Source organism: Pseudoliparis swirei, chromosome 6, assembly GCF_029220125.1.
Source record: "Pseudoliparis swirei isolate HS2019 ecotype Mariana Trench chromosome 6, NWPU_hadal_v1, whole genome shotgun sequence".
In the NCBI taxonomy this organism is placed as follows: Eukaryota; Metazoa; Chordata; class Actinopteri; order Perciformes; family Liparidae; genus Pseudoliparis; species Pseudoliparis swirei.
In genome coordinates this window covers 12,060,419-12,078,549 of record NC_079393.1, presented here as the reverse complement: position 1 = coordinate 12,078,549, position 18,131 = coordinate 12,060,419, and the positions used below count along the sequence as shown (strand labels likewise).

The following is an 18,131-nucleotide window of genomic DNA, read 5'->3' as shown; positions in this document are numbered from 1 at the left end:
GTATTATATTGATGTCAATGTAAACTGAAACTGTGAGACAAAACTACGGATCATGGGGTGACCTACAAAAATACGGCTGACAAATACGGGTTGATGACAGTTATTACAAAGTCAAAACATGTGTGCATCTTTATAAATTATGGACAAGGTCAGAATCGTATTCTATTCGTTAAATGTTTTACACCGGCCGAAAGGGGGACGTGTGAACGTGCCGCTGACTTACGTTGCAAGTGTTAAAATGTGTCATATCGTAAAAATTATATTTTTCGTATTTAATAAAAATATTTACGATACAAAATAATGTGACTCGGTAATGTGGCATACAATTACAAGTGTTTCTTTTACATTTTGTATTTGTTTTACGTGTTCCTGTACAGACCCTCTGACGTAAGGACGTCGTCAGTTGGTGACGCTGGGTCTCTTTGTTGGCTTAGTAGCAGCGACGTTTTGTTGTTATTTTCGCTGCAGCCGAAAAACGGGCTCGGATCATTCCGCAATCAACATTTCACACACTGTAGACTTAGGTGTGCTTGTCACAAGTTGATAACCACCCTAGGAATGGACTCAGACGAGGGTTATAACTATGAATACGACGACGAGGAGGAGGAATGTAGCGAGGATAGCGGCGAAGAGGAGCCCGAGGACGACACCCTGGAGCTCGGAGAGGTGGAGTTGGTCGATCCCGTGGTGGCCGGTGGGGAGCGAGACGACTGCAGTGAGACTGGTGTAGGCGGCCACGGTCCCGGCGAGGAAGAGGAGGAGGACTACCGCTTCGAGGTTTTGACTGCCGAGCAGATCCTCCAGCATATGGTGGAGTGTATCAGGGAGGTCAACGAGGTCATCCAGGTAGATATTCTAGCTTGTCGGCATCAGGAAAGACCGGGGTCCAGGCTTGGTTCGAGCATTAACAGGCCATGGACGTTAGCTTAGCCGTTAGCCCATAAGGAGTAGTTTACTTGCTGGAAGTTGGCAGTTTCACAAGTTATACGATTTCCACAATACTAAAATGAGTCATTTCTCAAATGTAGCTTTTTTGTGTGGGTAGTGTGTGCAATTAAGGTATAGTCTATGGTAAATGTTAACATTTCAGGAAGTAGTCTAATCCCAATTGAGAAGTTGTCGGCAACGTTTGCTAAGCTAATGTTAGCTTGCAAGTAAGCTAGCAAGCTAACTAGCCAACTATTACCGTTAATCGAGCCCCTGACTGCAGAAGCATCGTGTCGTTAGTGTTAGAATAAGGTCTCGTTAACTCTCGACTCGTGCGAGACGACCGTAGGAATGCGTTGACCAAGCAATGTAAATGCAACATTACACATGTAATGAAATAACAACCGTTGACCGCATTTGAATGTTGGACGAAAGGCTTGGTCATCGAGTTGGTTAGCAAGTCCAGCGGTACATGCCGGTGTGATTTACGTGGTCGTTATCGTTAACGTTATCTTATCGTAATTTACCAAAAAAGTTAGTCTGGATTGCATGAACGTTATAATCGGACAACAGTTAATAGTTATAGCTTAAATTATATTAATATGCAAACTCAGTGGAGCCCTTAGGTTTGGCGTTAACTCGGGCCTCCATTTCATTTCACTTGGCTAACTTACAGATGAGTACAGAATAAAATGGAAAGGGATTTTGGATAGACCTGTCCCTATTGACGTTTTTGATAAATGACCTTGTATTTGATACAAGACGGTGGTTTTGAGTGCCGTTATGAACCAACCCAATGGGTAAAGGCAGTGCAGTGGATACGGTCGAGCCGCATGGCAGCAGAAACAACAGACATGGGGATTCTTCTAAAAATAGGATTTACAACTACTTGCATAGCTAACATTTAGGTATTTTTCGCCAAACAAAAAAACCTTTCAGCAAACAATATGACCACATCTGATCTCAGAATTTAAGTTTTTAACATGTAGTATGAGACGGTAGGATAGTTGACTTGAAATTACTTTTTCTTGGAAATCCCTCGAGTTACTGTGCACTCACACGTCAAGAGTGACTAGATGTGTCTGGCCTCTGAAAGGGTAAAGTTATCGTGGCTGGTGGGTTTATTTCATCTGTTGACTGTCAAAGATTCCGCTGCAAACGTCAGATACACAGGAAAAACTTCCAGTAAGATTGTACATGACTATATTAAGAGGTGTTTCCAATATTGTCCACCCCATTTATATCGGTGAATGCCAACCAAATATTCAGAACATTTCTCAGTAACAACTGTTACTGAAAAATGTTGAACTCAACAGAACCACAAATTGCAGTCTCTAAAATGAGTATCAAATTGAATCGACACCTTAACTCATCATTGTAACTTTTATGAATATAGAATTTATTATAGTTATGTTGTAATGAACTGACTTAGTTTTAACTTGGTGTACTTAATACATTGACAACTGGGCTGTCATATGTTATCTTGCATAGTTATACACTAATTCGGGCTATTGTTGAGAAAATTACAATAACTGCACCAATACCAGTACACTTGAAGTTCAATTGATGCCAGTATAGTCCTTTTATTTGATCGCTTTTGATGCCCATAATGTAAATAAACGCATTTAGATGTTTGAAATGACTCCACTAACCGCATTTATTTTTATCAGGCACCACAGACGTGTAGTCATACTCTCGAACCTTTTGTTGGCATCTCAGCATGCTGAACTGTCAACTCCGTCAAATAAATATATATAGACTTCACCACACTATGGACTGTGGGGGTTGTAGCTTCTGCGGTAGTGGGCCAATCACACAGTGCATTATATTTTGGGGGATTGGCTGCAATTAACATCATAAACATTTTTTCCAGATCTTGGTTAAAAAAGGATCAAATGCAGGTACTTTGGAAGGTTTGATACTTCTGATACCAGGTCTATTTTGGTTACGGGATGTTATTAATATACCGTTGAACTATTTACCCACGATATGTATTTTGACCGGTTAATGCCATCAGTCAATCAGTTTAAATGTAATACTAAAAATAAAAAGCTGACCAAAACTTTCCCTTAAAGAGACTAGTTCTGTTACACCCTAAAGCTATGTGTATATATAAGTAAGCTATAGTAACACATTTAGCTAAATCCAGTGCTAATCCCCTTCACTTTAATCAACAGGTGGCAAGTAAGACACATAAACATAGCTTCTGTCATGAGGAGTTTTGGAGTATTTATTCATCGACCAATTCACTGTACATACACTGCCCTGCTGCGTTCCCAAAGCTGTTAACTTCAAACACACTGTCTCACAATTGAACACTTGCTGACATTACGTCGGACTTGCATTACCCTGACAGAGTATGCCTGGCAGACACACAGCTGACAACATAGAAGATAGACTGATTGATGTGGTGGAGACTTATTGGGCTACAGTGGCTACATTTGTACAACAAGTGGTCCAATAGAGGACGATTCCCTTATCTAATCTTGCAATTGCTGAGAACAATCCCTAGTGCTCTTTTGAACTATGGCACAGTGACACAATGTACTTTACTGTTCCACCAGCTAAAAAGACATGTACAAAGCTTATTCTCTTGCAATATTTCCAAATAAAATACATACATGTTTATACTACTCTTTGAGAATGAAATGCATCATCACACCCATAATGACTTCAGGAGCCAGAAAAGGTGTTTTTTAAATGTTTTAATCCCAATTAACTGTTTATTCATCAAACATACATTTGTTTTAACATAAAAGTAGTCAACAGCGAGTTTTGGTCGGGGTGGAGGGATTCTAGATTCAGCTATTAATGCATTTTACTACTTTTCCTAAACTGAGATTTGATTGGATGTCAGACTTTAAAAGTTTCTGTGCTGAGGCTCCAGGTTTCTTTTTGGTTCAGCAAGCTACTGAGAAAGCTTCTCGAGAACTCTCAGAAGAACAATTTCACACTTGATACTGCATTTTCTTAGGTCCTCAACACACCTGCCATGACTTGCAGTTGCATCACATACCCAAGACGTTGTGACACTCGGTCAGAAACACCACCAGTGAAATACACTCTAGTTTGGGAAAAAAGACCAGGGACCGATTTGGCTTACATAATCTAACTATTAAAATATGATACTGTAAACTACCCAGCATCATATGACTACATTTAAGTACATTGTCCTGATAATGCCTGTAATGTCTTTCACTCTTATTTTGAAGTGATGAATACATTCAACATAAGAATGCAGGACTTTTATTGCGCTATATTAATAGTTAATAATTGATTTAAGTAGGCCTACTTCTACTCATGCCAATACCAACATTTCCAGTTAGAGAATTGGTGAAAAGTACAAACCTAAGATGCCGTTGGTCTTAAGTACAGAAATTATCACGCAATTCCATTAACAATCAGGGGCACCATCAATTACAACATACATCACTTTGCAGTCCGCGCTGCAGGAATGGCTGCACCTGAAAGTTTTGGAAGTATTACGGACACAGACCTAACAATTTAGTATTCTGTAAGCAATGATCATTACATTTGAATTTGCTTATCACAGCAGAACAAATCGTATGCATAAACGAAAGCATCCCGGAGTGCTTTGTCAGCAGTGCCAGCAAGACGAGACTGTCTTGTTTAATTTGTCCTCATCAAAGCGATTAAATATTCGGATCATCAAAAAGATCCACATGTTCCCGTTTGTAGTCACGTAACATGGATTTTCTAAATATTTCTCAATCGCCCCTGTGTTAAAAGTAATTTCTGCACCATTGCTAGTATGATAATGTAACTTTATACGTTGCTATTCCAATTTTTTTAATTGTCTGTTTACTGAAACTGCCATGTATGAGTGAGAAAATCGCTTGAACTAACAGATTGTTGTTAGTCTGTGATGTTATTATCTGCAATTCATTTAAATTATTATTATTTTGCTTTCCCCACACTGCCACACATGAATTTGCCAGTGATGAACTTAACTGCATTTCAGTGATTTTAAATATATTGTCATAACCATTCTAAGTTGAAAGTCAAGTTCTCGAGTAAATATACCACTTAGTCGTCACAGCAATCCTTTAGAATTTGAGCTTTTCAGGAGTTATATTGGGTAAATTAATTGTTTTATTAATCGTGAATTAAAAAGAAAGCTCTTTAAAACAATTGATACATTTATTGATGGATGATTAGACAATCAAAAACACAACTGCTTTATTACATTTATATAGAAAGTCATTGTAAGGGGCAGCCTTTGTTGTAACTTCTGTTAGAGGTGTAAGTCTTCCCTGGCCTCACTATTTAATTGGATTATCACTCATCTGTCAACAATTGTCAATATATCGTATACTACATTTTTCTAAACAAATGCACATGGATAATATTTTGAAGAAATAATCTAAACAATCAGATAAATCCCCCTTTTTTTAAATTTAGAAAGTAAAAAAAATCCTACTATTATTTAATAATGCTCCATCTTTCATTATCTTTAGTTTGCTGTAGTGAACACAAATATAGACAACACCAACATGTTGACACCACAGTTGGATTTCAGCCTGCATGTAAGCCAGCTCAACATTGTCCACAACAGATTCTCTGCACGCGTGTGTGTAAGCATTATGATATTCCTTCATTCGTCCCACAGTAGGGGCATTTCAAAAATCACTTCATTACATTATTCATTACACACATTTACTGAACATTTCTGACCAACCCTTTCTTGTTTCTTTAGAACCCTGCGACAATAACGCGCATCCTTCTCAGTCACTTCAACTGGGATAAAGAAAAACTGATGGAAAGGTAAGAATCTCTGAAAGACGCTCTTTATTTGTCACCTTTAACTTGCCAGCCAGCAAGTTAAGAAGTGTGCATAGAAGTTCCTGGAAGAGTTAATTTCTTAATGTTTTTTTCAACACTTTTCTTTCCTCTCAATTCATACAGGTATTTTGATGGAAATCTGGACAAGCTTTTCTCTGAGTGTCATGTCATTAACCCCAGTAAGAAGCCTCGCATCCGTCCTCCAATCAACACTAGATCATCGGCACAGGACATGCCATGTCAGATCTGCTATCTGAACTTCCCCAACTCTGTGAGTCCCATAATGATGCCAGTATTGTGTTGTGCTCGCCCAATGTTCACTTCTAAATGTGTGTATTCAGAACTGCCTTGGCTAACACAATGGCAGAAGTCAAGGAGAAAGGCTAGCATGACATTGAGAAATGTGATCTTATTATCTCTCGTAAAGTACTATAATCAGTATTTTTTTTCAAACCCTCTATAACCACAAATGTAAATGTGCTCCATGTCTTAATTCAACCCTCATTTTTCATTATCGCCGTTTAAATTCTTTATCAGTTAAGTGATCTAATTTCACTTTGCAAGGTAAAGATGATAAATGCCTAAATATAAAGATCGCACAAGTCATTATATTAGGATAGAATATTAGCTGAGACTTTGCATCCTGTAATCGTCTCCCGACCAGCTAGTGACTTTACCAATTGGGGTTAGGATTTTGTAAATTGTTCCAATTTAAGATTATTAGTACGAAGAACCCAAGGGAAACATTTTGAAAGGGGAACATAACTCTGATGGAAAGCTGAATTATTCTTGAACCGCTAATTTTATTACACCGTTTAACCATCATAGTGTGGAAAAAAAGTTTTACTGGCGATCGGCATCGGCCTACAGGACTGTCTCAGAAAATTAGAATATTGTGATGAAGTTCTTTATTTTCTGTAATGCAATTAAAAAAACAAATGTCATGCAGTCTGGATTCATTACAAATCAACTGAAATATTGCAAGCCTTTTATTCTTTTAATATTGCTGATTATGGCTTACAGCTTAAGAAAACTCTAAAATCCTATCTCATAAAATTTGAATATTTCCTCAGACCAAGTAAAAAAAAGGATTTATAACAGCAAAACAACATCAAACATTTGAAAATGTGTTTCCAGGTGTTTCGAGTTAATTAGACGATTCAAGTGATTTGTTTAATACCCTACTAGTATACTTTTTCATGATATTCTAATATTTAGAAATAGGATATTTGAGTTTTCTTAAGCTGTAAGCCATAATCAGCAATATTAAAAGAATAAAAGGCTTGCAATATTTCAGTTGATTTGTAATGAATCCAGAATGCATGACATTTTTGTTTTTTTAATTGCATTACAGAAAATAAAGAACTTTATCACAATATTCTAATTTTCTGAGACAGTCCTGTATATTCACCAAAAATAATGTGATCTGAAGATCACCATTAACCCTTGTGTTGCCTTAGGGTCATTTTGACCCGAATCAATATTACACCCTCCCCCCGCCTTAGGATTAATTTGACCCCATTCAATGTTTAATGTCGGTGTTCTTTCGGTAGTCAACAAACAAACATAAAGTGCCTCACACTTAAACTTGGAAAACAATATTAATTCTAATAATTTTCTGGAGGTTTTAATTGCTGGCGTCAAATTGAACCCAAAGGGTAAAATATGTTAGTAAATATAAAGGTAACAGGAGGGTGAAACATTGAATCGGGTCAAAATGATCCAAAGGCGGGGGGAGGGTGTAATATTGATTCGGGTCAAAATGACCCTAAGGCAACACAAGGGTTAATACTTTCTCGTAGCTGGTGTGATAACAATGCATGTGGACAACAAATCCTTGTTTATATCATCGATAGAGCTGGTAATGTTTACATTTTATTCAGTATGAATGAATATTGGATTAAAGTAAATTATAACTTTATGATGTGTTCGAATGTAATATTGTCGTGAGAAACTAAATCCAGTTGTTTTGAAGGAGATGTTTTCACAGCAACATAAATAGATATTAGAGTAAATTCTTACCCTTTGGGTGAAAACATTATCTTATTAAATAAAATAGATGTTGACAAAATGCAAAATAATAATGCACAATATATTGCAATGTTTGAAATTGCAGTAATCAGCATATTGACTTAAGTATTGTGATCATATCGTATTGTGGGGCCTCTGGTGATTTCCAGCCTCGTACCCACGGTCCTATGAAGCTGCTTCTCAACTCTTCTAATCCACCCAGAGTTTCTCAATCTGGCTTTCAGTGCTTTCAGATAACAGGAGCGATGTTCCAGCATATGACCAATCACAAACATGGAAATGTCTGCTGTCAGCATATTTTACAAACAAAGAGAAAGCTATAATATTAGACAAACACACAAGTTAAATACATAATCCAGGCCTTTAAAGGTAAGAGCGTTTAAACTACCAAATGCTGGAAGAACAGCTGGCAATAAATCGCAGATTGTGTATATGTGTAAATTAGCAGGCGTATAATATCATTGCTTCATCTATAGGGCACAAGCAGATCTGACTAGAATTACATGTGTGTATTTCATTCACTTAATGTGTTGCTAAGATGTATAGTTATAGAACAGAAGATTATTTCCTCATCCCATTAGAATGTATGATTATAATTTAGCCTTGTTCGTTCACCTGCAACCCAGTACTGAACAGTGTTCTTATTGAGCATATTACCGTTGGTACAATCAGCACAACGATTGTCCCTCTGGCCGTATGAAAGTTTTGATTTTATAAGTTATTTGTTTACTATCTATCGTTTCAATGACAAACCAATTTTAGATTAATTTGAGTATCCACGGTGATGTATTATGGAAAGAAAAATGATTACCGTATTTTCCGCACTAAAAGGCGCACTTAAAAGCCTTTAATTTTCTCAAAAAACAACAGTTCGCCTTATAATCCGGAGCGCCTTGTATATGGATTAATTCTGTTTGTGCTTACTGACCTCGAAGCGATTTTGTGTGGTTCACGGCGCGCTGTCAACATGTTTTAGTACGACTTCGGTAAACTCCAAAGCCGCACCGCTTGCAGCATCACGGCTACCGCAGTTAGGAGCGTCGCGGAGTAATACTGCAAAAACCAGATCACTGAAAAGAAGATCCGGTCAGAGCACGTCACCAACATGGACACGGTTCCCCTCACCTCTGATACCCCCGTGAACCGCACCGTGCAGGAAACAGGGACCAGAACGATGTCACCCTTCACTGTAGTTCTCGCTTGCGGTTGTGAGTGTATTGTGTTGTATTTTACGTGTTATAACTGAACAATGTTGAGAGTTATTGTGAACACGTTTCATAAAATTTGACTGGCTGACTGTTTTGTTTCGCTTAATGCGCCTTATAGTCCGGTGCGCTATATACATGAAAAAAGATGGAAAATAGACCATTCATTGACAGTGCGCCTTATAATCCAGTGCGCCCTATAGTGCGGAAAATACGGTATGTTAAAAAAATAAAAAAATGTCCGTAACAATTTGTAATCCTAACATGAAGCCCAATCACATTACAAGGCTGGTTGCAGATACCAACATTGCTTATTATCATGTGGTGTCTTGTTTTTGTTATTAACAAGATGCGTCTCTCTTACAGTATTTCACAGGCCTGGAGTGTGGGCACAAGTTCTGCATGCAGTGCTGGGGAGATTACCTGACTACCAAAATCATAGAAGAAGGAATGGGACAGGTACATTTTTACTGAGGGTACGAGTCTCTGATCACTGAATCTTGTCTTTGAATAGCAGTCTGACTAATGATGTGCCTTCTGGGTGGGTTTTTTCAGACCATTTCTTGTCCTGCGCATAGTTGTGACATTTTGGTGGATGACAACACAGTCATGTGAGTATCTGTGCTTATATTTGTTTACATTAGCTTGCTATGAAAAGTAGGAAACAAAAATGATCCTGCTTGTTTTTATTTGTTTTTACGCCTCTGCTCTGTTGCCAGGTTTGGCCGGAGACATTTTGTTTTCTGGTGTCCGTACATACACACATACGGTCTGATTGTTCAGGGATGCCTGAAGGGGATTTCTTAATATTTGGCACAACCTGGACTCAATTCAACTGATTAGACTGTGGTGGTCAAATGTGAAAGTTGATCTGAACTCATGTTGGGGCTGTCAACGAATACTCATTATTCAAATACATACTCGAATAGTAAAAGAAGATGGAAAAACAAATATTTGCTTCTGGAGAGAGAGAACACATGACTACCGTTGGCTAACTCGCATGCACTGAATGCACCGCATGACAGGTGTTTCATAAAAGAAAATGAATATCGTTCAAAAATCAAATATACATTTTACATGAGGAATAGGAACTGTATAATGGAAGATTTTTTTATTTGGCCTCCTAAAAGAAAATTCTTAGTACAGGGCTCTAGTTACACCTCTACTTAACTCCTTCACCAAGTTGATGTTCAGCCTGTAGTTCAATGAAATATACCTCCATATTGAAATCACAGACACTAATCTTAACTAGAAAATGCATTTCCTGCTGAAAATGCGTTGGAATGCTTAACATCTGACAGTTTGAAGCTGAAAAATAAAAACTAAATTGCTGAAAAAGGTTTGAAAATGTCTGAAAATAGCTGAAATATTAAATGGATAACTGAAAATAGCTGAAATATTAAATGAATAACGGAAAATGTCTGGAAATAGCTGAAATATTAAATGAAAAACTGAATATCTGGAAATAGCTGAAATATTAAATGAATAACTGAAAATGTCTGAATTTAGCTGAAATACATTTTTTTTAAAGCTGAACATAGCTTAAAATAGCTGCCAACAGATAAAATAGGCTTAACATAGCTTAAACATCTGAACATATCAAAAAGGGAAACTTGCTGCTGAAAATGTTGAAGCACAACCATATTGGGTGGAAATGTATAACTGGAAAAGATAAGCAAAACTTTATCTTCTAAATATTCAAAGATATGAATCACAAACCAAGAAATGAGAGAGAGGGGGGAAAGTCAGACATGAGAACAAGAGAGAAAATAACAAAATAAATTGAGACAGGAGAAAAATAAATGAAAAAAGAGAGCGAGAAACCAGGGTGAAGGATAGACGAGATCTAAACACTGAGTGAATTTTCTACAAAAGCATTTGTTAAACCCTGTCAAGAAAAACATGATCAAATCACCAAAATGGTATTTGGATTTGACAGAGAACCATAACTCTGCTCAAGGCTTGTGTGAACGTTTACATGTCTTTAAATATTTTTTAGGTTAAGAAATGAGAGTTTAATCGCAGTTCAGAAAATGTTCCTGGTTCCTTAAGAAAAGTTAAAATGTTGTCAGGTTTTCAATGGAGATGACTGAGGAGAAAGCCGGACTTCTCCCCTCTTTAAGGCTTCTCTAGAAAAATCTGGGAAACTGTTGGATTCCACAGTCACATGTCTACGACAAGCACAATAATCTATACTACTTTATCAAAAAATAATGCCTAAAGAGTAAGAATTGTGGCCGTAGTGACGATATACAAAAATAATTTCCGCTTGATCCTGACGCAGCTGTCCCCTCTAGCGATGACGTCACAGCTCTAGACTTCCCTACACACACCCATTGAAAACTCCCGGAGGAGCGGAAAAACACATACAACTAAAATGGTAACAATTAAATAACTATACGAGATATGAAAAGTAGCTGAATTATAAAGTTATAGCTAACACTTTTGTCAACATTTTAAAGTTGGAATTGTTTCTTTAGCTGAATGTATATGATATTGTAAGCTTTTAAAGTTGAACAAGTTTAAGCGGATTTGAAGATTTCCCCCATTGGATCCCATAAGAAAATTAATAATTTGAAAATTTGAAAAGATAAAAAATATTTGAAAATATACAGTAATAGCTGAAGGCTATGTGAACATAAAAATAATAAAAAATTGCTGACAATTTGAAGATACTGTAAGCTTTTTAAAGTTGAAGATTTTTTCCATAGGATCTGAGGAACTAAAAATAACATTAAAGTATTTAAATATACAAAAATTTGAAACATTTGAAATACGAAAAGTCATTCCCCTCTATTCCTGAAGAAGCTGAATTTTGTAATATTTGAATGGTTTAAATAGCTGAATATATGAAGGACTAGAAGAGGGACAAAAAAGGTACGGAATAAATAGAATAATAATATAAAGAAGTTTAATAAAGAAGACAAGAACAAGAGTTGGACTGCTGAAGCATTCCAACTAATTACCGCCAGCTCTTAAACTGACAGTAATTGTCTTAACCTACATTCTGATCTGACAAGTTAACAAGAGACCTATCAGGTCTTGCGTGACAGAATCTTTTTTGTTTCCTGCTCTGTTTCTTGGAAGTTATGCACTGAATGTGAAGAAGGAAGCTTTTCCCAGTCACAATTTTTTTTATAATGAAGACTGATGCATTATGTGACCTCTCCTATAGGCGCCTGATAACAGATTCAAAAGTGAAGTTGAAGTACCAGCATTTAATTACGAATAGTTTTGTAGAGGTAAGCTTTGTTTTTTCTTCTCCTTAACAGAATATGGATGTTGAATATGAACCTTTGATTTATGAAAAGCTGTTCTTCTGTTATGCAATATTTGTACTCCATTCATGAAACTATGAAATGATATTCTACCTCGCATTACTTTTTTTTAAAGTGCAATCGACTGTTAAAGTGGTGCCCTGCACCAGACTGCCACCATGTTGTGAAAGTCCAATACCCAGATGCCAAGCCAGTGAGGTGCACGTGTGGCCGTCAGTTCTGGTAAGATAGTTTGTTTAAAGAAAAATGTATATTAGATTATCAGGGATTGGAAGTACTTGAATGTTGACCAAGTAAGTTTAAAAGTATTTAAACATTGTGTGAATTTGACTCATTGGTGCAGCTTCAACTGTGGAGAGAACTGGCATGATCCTGTCAAGTGTAAGGTAAGCCAATCAGGAATATGTATACACCTTGCAGAATGTTATGCTCTTAGTGATCATCGTTAAAGACATTTCATAAAGATAAAAAGGCTTCATTATGTGATTTTATTTATTTCTTTTAATTTCATTTTTTTGCAGTGGTTGAGAAAATGGATAAAGAAATGTGATGATGATAGTGAAACTTCTAACTGGATTGCAGCAAATACGAAGGTACGGAATCAACATGGTCTGTTAGTTTTACCCTCTTGTCTGGTTTGTGTTACATTTTGATTGTAGGAATACCGATCATACTGAAAAGAAAAGGGTGTGGGGGGCAAACTGACAGTCTGTACATTTTTTTTAGTAAGGTGCACTTAAACTGAACCACATTTGTATTATGAAACATACAAATTACGGACATTCTTATAGTCCCAAGCCATCACGCTGTCATTGTTTTGGACACAACTGTAGATTTATGGAAGACCTGCCCCCAAAAACAAAAGTGTTACATTTAAACATCCACAGTCTGAATGTACTCTTGCTGTTTCTTATTTGCTTAAAACATTTTTTTGGTGCATTTAATTAGAAATCTTTGAACACTTGACCTGGAGCAGAGCTGACAACAATCATTTCTTCCCTCTCATGACAGGAGTGTCCAAAATGCCATGTGACCATCGAGAAAGATGGTGGCTGCAATCACATGGTTTGTCGGAACCAGAACTGCAAAGCGGAATTCTGCTGGGTCTGCCTGGGTCCATGGGAACCCCACGGCTCAGCCTGGTAAGACCTCATGACTCGTAAAGTGAATGACGAGGCTGTCACTCGCCGTGATAGAATACATTTCAAACTGTCCGGTTTGATACCGATGTTTTCATTTACATTCAAACTTAAACCTTTTAAATATGTGGAAATCTAATCTTATCAATGAGCAGGTTGTCATGTCATACCGTTTCATGTCTTAATACGCATTTAACATCTGCGTTGTTTGAAATGTTATGTGAGAAAGCATGAAAACATTGTCAAATTGTAGTTCTGCATCTTGTTAATGGTTCTGACCCAGCTATAACACTTTAGGTACAACTGCAATCGCTACAATGAAGATGACGCCAAGGCTGCCAGAGATGCTCAAGAGGTAATACATAACCCTCATATAGATACAGTGAGAAAAAGTTACCACATAATGGCTCAATATTTGTATTGGTTGACTTTGGTCAGGATGCCCCTGATTAGAAATGCCAAAAGAAGCATTTATATTCAGAGGCGGCAGCATATTTGTTGTTGCATGTTTCCATCCCAATGCACTGGATGACGCACATAATTCAGAGAAGATATTGTGACAAAATTATCATTTGGTAAATACAACAACAATGGTATAGCCTGCAACTAAGTTGAATAAGAATGTAGTCAAAAAGGCGACGGTTCCTCCAGTAAACCTGCTGTATGCTTTGCAGAAGTCAATCTGTTGTTGATTGGTCTCCTTTACACCTCTGGCAAACATGGTTGATTGCTGCATCCTGAAGAATGGCAACTTTCCTGAAACATCTGCAGAATAATGACGAGTCATTCAGGGCTGCTACTAACGATTATTTTTATGATCAATTAATCTGTTGATTCATTTCTTCGATCAATCGGATAAAAAAACAAAACGCCTTCATTTTCAATCCTTTATTCAAAAACAGAACTGACTACGCTTGATTTATCATTTCCGCCATCCACCATGAAGAATTGACCACTATTTCTGCTTTAAACTTGTTGTGGAAATCCCACAAATGTCGTAACGTCTAATGTCCTCGTGTTCGGGTTCATAACGTCACGCGTAGGCGCACACAGCTCGGTGAATTTCACACCGACTACTACGTGAGTGACTTCCACTTCCAGCGCTACTCGAGCAGCAGCAGTTGGATTCACCAACGGCGGAGCATCTCAACGCTGATTGGCTTTCACAACGCAGCGTTGTGGTCTCTCCTCTACCTCCGCTTTGCTCTTCTGTTTATTTATTTTTGCTCCGCTCAACTCAACTTTTTTTAATACTCAAACATCTCCGACTTATTAAATGGCGAAATAATCGCGCGACACAACGAATCGATAATGAATTTCATTATCGATTCATGCCAACTATTTTAATACTCGATTTGTATCGTTTCGTTGTCGCAGCCCTCGAGTCATTATGTGTTGCCGATGATGTTGTACTGTGTGTCTGAACATTAACATTCTGGTCCGTGTCTGAGTTGAGTGTCTTTTGAATTAAAATTAGTTCCATGCTGTGTCTGTGCAGCGCTCCAGAGCCGCCTTGCAGAGGTACCTGTTCTACTGCAACCGCTACATGAACCACATGCAGAGCCTGCGCTTTGAGCACAAGCTCTATGCTCAAGTCAAGCAGAAAATGGAGGAGATGCAGCAGCACAACATGTCCTGGATTGAGGTGCAGTTTCTGAAGAAGGCTGTGGATGTGCTCTGCCAGTGCCGCTCCACACTCATGTTCACTTATGTCTTTGCCTTCTACCTCAAGAAGAACAACCAGTCCATTATTTTTGAGGTATGATGAAAGAAAAAATATTGGCATAACTGAGGTATTTTAATGTTCATATCATGCTCTACAATGAAGAATTGATTATTGTAATTCAATTGTTATATACTGCCACAAAAAAGCAGAACTACAGTTCTATAACTCTGTTATTAAGAAATAATCTCAGGTCGATCTTCACCTAAATCAGATTGGCTGATCCGTTGGCCAAAACGTGTCCCTCTAAGTTTAAACTATTCAGTACAACTGTTTGTGATACCTTGCTAGCACACAAACAGAAATGCCATGAAATTCTGGTCACATTTCCTCTGGTAGCAGAACTTGCCCACGAACAAAGGCCCAAGACTATATCAGTCACCCGAGTGTAGGGAGGGCCGAATGGGAGGAAATCGGCCCAAACTTCCTGTAGTGTGAGCTCGGCTTTGGGCAGGATGCTTTGAATTGTATGGATTATCATAAATAACTGAATACCTTTTTTTTGGTTCATCAGAATAACCAGGCAGACCTTGAAAATGCCACTGAGGTGCTGTCTGGCTACCTAGAGCGGGATATCTCCCAGGATTCCTTGCAGGACATCAAGCAGAAAGTACAAGATAAGTACAGGTCAGTAAAAGTCTAATCCTAATCACTGCTGCCAGTATACTCTGTGGGCTTTTGGAGGCTGAGAAATGTTTTCATCTCCACAGATACTGTGAGAGCAGGCGAAGAGTGCTGCTACAGCATGTGCATGAAGGCTATGAGAAGGACCTGTGGGAGTACATTGAAGATTGAGGACACGTCCCAATGCAATAGACTCTTGAGTATCTTGACAAACTAGAGCGCTGATGCAATTTAACAGGGCAGCACGGGCCTTCTGCCGCCTCTCCTTTGGCAAAACAACCACTTTTGCATCATTTTCCTGGATTTGTTTAACAAAATCTTCAAAATAAATTATATTTAAATGAAAGGTAGAGTAATAAAATGAAAGTGTACTACAGTATTGTTAGAAACAGAGTGGAGTCTTGAGAAAGCAGAGAATCCATCTTAAACAAATGCATCCTTTTGGCTTGTTATTGTAACACCTCCCCTGAACTGAATCTTATTTTTCTTTGTTTTTTTTTGCTTGTGAATCTTTTCTGTTTTGATTTTTAAGTTTGTTTCCCATTAGTGTGAACATGTTTTCAACACAGCTTTAATTGTCCTTCCATGTCTGCAATATCTGGTGAGATCCTTGTCTGAGTGGCTGGGTGTTGATAGTTTGATTGCAAAGGGGCAAAGACATTTCAGGTGGGAAAAGAAGAAAAACATCAGAAGAACAAAAAAGCAAGTCTGTATTTTTCAATTTGTAAATAGTCCATATGCATGGAAGTTAAAGAGCAAGAATGGCACGTGTTTGCATCATTTTGAAATATTTATTCTTCGCCAATATTGAGAATGGTGTACTTTTGCCATGTAGGTTGAGTCTGTCTTCTTCCTCCGTAGTGTGTGGGAGTTTGAATGTCTTTGGCAAAAAGGTATTTGTCCTGTCATCCTCAGTCTCTACGGAGCAGTGTACAAGTTACACCGTATCAGTAACTCTGGACGGGGAAGTATTTCTCTTAGTTGTCAAGTAATCCGATAAATAACTCAGTTAAGGAGCACAGCTTAGTTGGAAAACCAAGAGCAGACCCTGTGGCCCTCTATTCTAACCTTTTGCCGTACCCTCTTAGTTGTTTTTAGAGGTGTTTAACATTTAAGTACATTACTAATTATTTGCAAGAGCCAAACTGAGTGACATTCACTCTTCTTTTCTCTCCTTCCCGACGTGGCTGGAGGTAGCCCTCGTAAAGCTCAGCCTGCACCTTGGGGAATGAAAGAGGGTAAAGGAATGGACAGGCAGCCCATCTTTGCCGTGCTCCTCATTGGGCTGGATCACCGTCACACAGGGTCAGGCATGTGCATCGCTCCGGGGGGCGTGGGCCCGTCGGTGCCGCGCAGTAAAACAGAGCACAGCTTCAGGCTAAGCTACCCAGATGGACTTGCGTGATCCTTAGGCAGATGAAGAAGATGGGGCAAACTGAAGGTTGTAGGACTCTTTTATAATACCGTCATGCTTTTGCATTAAAACCTGTATTTTTCACACATAGGTTGAGGAGTTGACATTGAAATGTCCGTGCCCCTCCAGGTTTTGCATTGTTCTTTGAGATGGTTGGTCTGGTTGTCAAGCGCTCTGCTTGAAAATGCTCTTTCATGTCTCTGTAATAACGTGAGTATACAGGCGTTGATGCAAGTCAGAAGATAACACCAAAGTGTCAGCTGTCATTTAAACACATCCTTTAACCCAGTTTCAGATTTTTGGGGAACTCCCAAATGCTTCTAATGTGTTCAAACTATTATTTTATCCTAGCAAATTCTAAACTGTATTGTTTATTTGAATAAATGTCATGAGAAATCTCATTTTTGGGAGTACTGTGTGAGTCATTAGACTAGGTTTGGTCTCAATCATATGAATAATCCAAACATCCGTGATGCATTTCTGCATTATGTATTTTGCCATGTAGTGTACGACAGACCTTGGCAGAGCTGTCTTCCAGAAGTGCGTGGAATTAATTTGCTAACTGAATAATTTTGATTTAAGGCCAACTGTTTTGCTTTTTTGTACCACTTTTATTTGCAGACTGTGATAAAGATGAGGTTTTTATATCACTTTTGAATTCATTTTGTCTCTAGTCACAAACCAATGATGACACCGGTTGAATAGGAACAAAAGATAGTCTCTTTTCTCTCAGCTGCAGTAACTCCAGTTGTAGCTGTGATCATCTGGTGAGGATCCTCTCCAGGGCTCACTCTGTTTGCATTGTAAGCAGCTCCTTACATTAAATTGAGACATCCAAAAACTTTTAATACTTTTCTACATATCTTTTCTTTATGCTATGAAAGGTGTTTTATTTCCTATTAGTGTAAAAATGTGAGAAAAATTAGTTGTCTGTTTTGGAGAAAATATTAAAGTGAAAAATGTTGCAACATCGTTCTGGCGTGGGTC

The 18,131-nt window shown here is 38.0% G+C and overlaps 1 protein-coding gene across 3 annotated transcripts; it reads left to right on the top strand.

The window, feature by feature from the left end:
* Nucleotides 1-446: 446 nt before the first annotated feature.
* On the top strand, nt 447-18,116 carry arih1 (ariadne ubiquitin-conjugating enzyme E2 binding protein homolog 1 (Drosophila)). 3 transcript variants are annotated; one of them, XM_056416559.1, is made up of 14 exons: nt 447-846; nt 5,645-5,712; nt 5,854-6,001; nt 9,333-9,425; nt 9,522-9,577; nt 12,142-12,208; nt 12,360-12,466; nt 12,588-12,630; nt 12,766-12,837; nt 13,256-13,386; nt 13,681-13,738; nt 14,882-15,142; nt 15,621-15,733; nt 15,817-18,116. In XM_056416559.1, the coding sequence occupies exons 1-14, from the start codon at nt 559-561 to the stop codon at nt 15,899-15,901; spliced, it is 1,590 nt and encodes a 529-aa protein (XP_056272534.1). In that variant the 5' UTR covers nt 447-558; the 3' UTR covers nt 15,902-18,116. The 3 variants fall into 3 exon arrangements, with proteins under 3 accessions (XP_056272534.1, XP_056272533.1, XP_056272535.1); XM_056416558.1 differs by having other exon boundaries at nt 14,861-15,142; XM_056416560.1 differs by lacking the exon at nt 447-846 and adding an exon at nt 3,900-5,522 and having other exon boundaries at nt 14,861-15,142.
* The last annotated feature ends 15 nt before the right edge of the window (nt 18,117-18,131 follow it).

Bases quoted from the DNA above. Each gene is read 5' to 3' on its own strand.
- arih1 (XM_056416558.1), top strand. From the start codon at position 559: ATGGACTCAGACGAGGGTTATAACTATGAATACGACGACGAGGAGGAG. The intron at 9,578-12,141 runs GTGAGTATCTGT...CCTCTCCTATAG, and splicing joins GTGGATGACAACACAGTCAT to GCGCCTGATAACAGATTCAA. The intron at 12,467-12,587 runs GTAAGATAGTTT...TCATTGGTGCAG, and splicing joins ACGTGTGGCCGTCAGTTCTG to CTTCAACTGTGGAGAGAACT.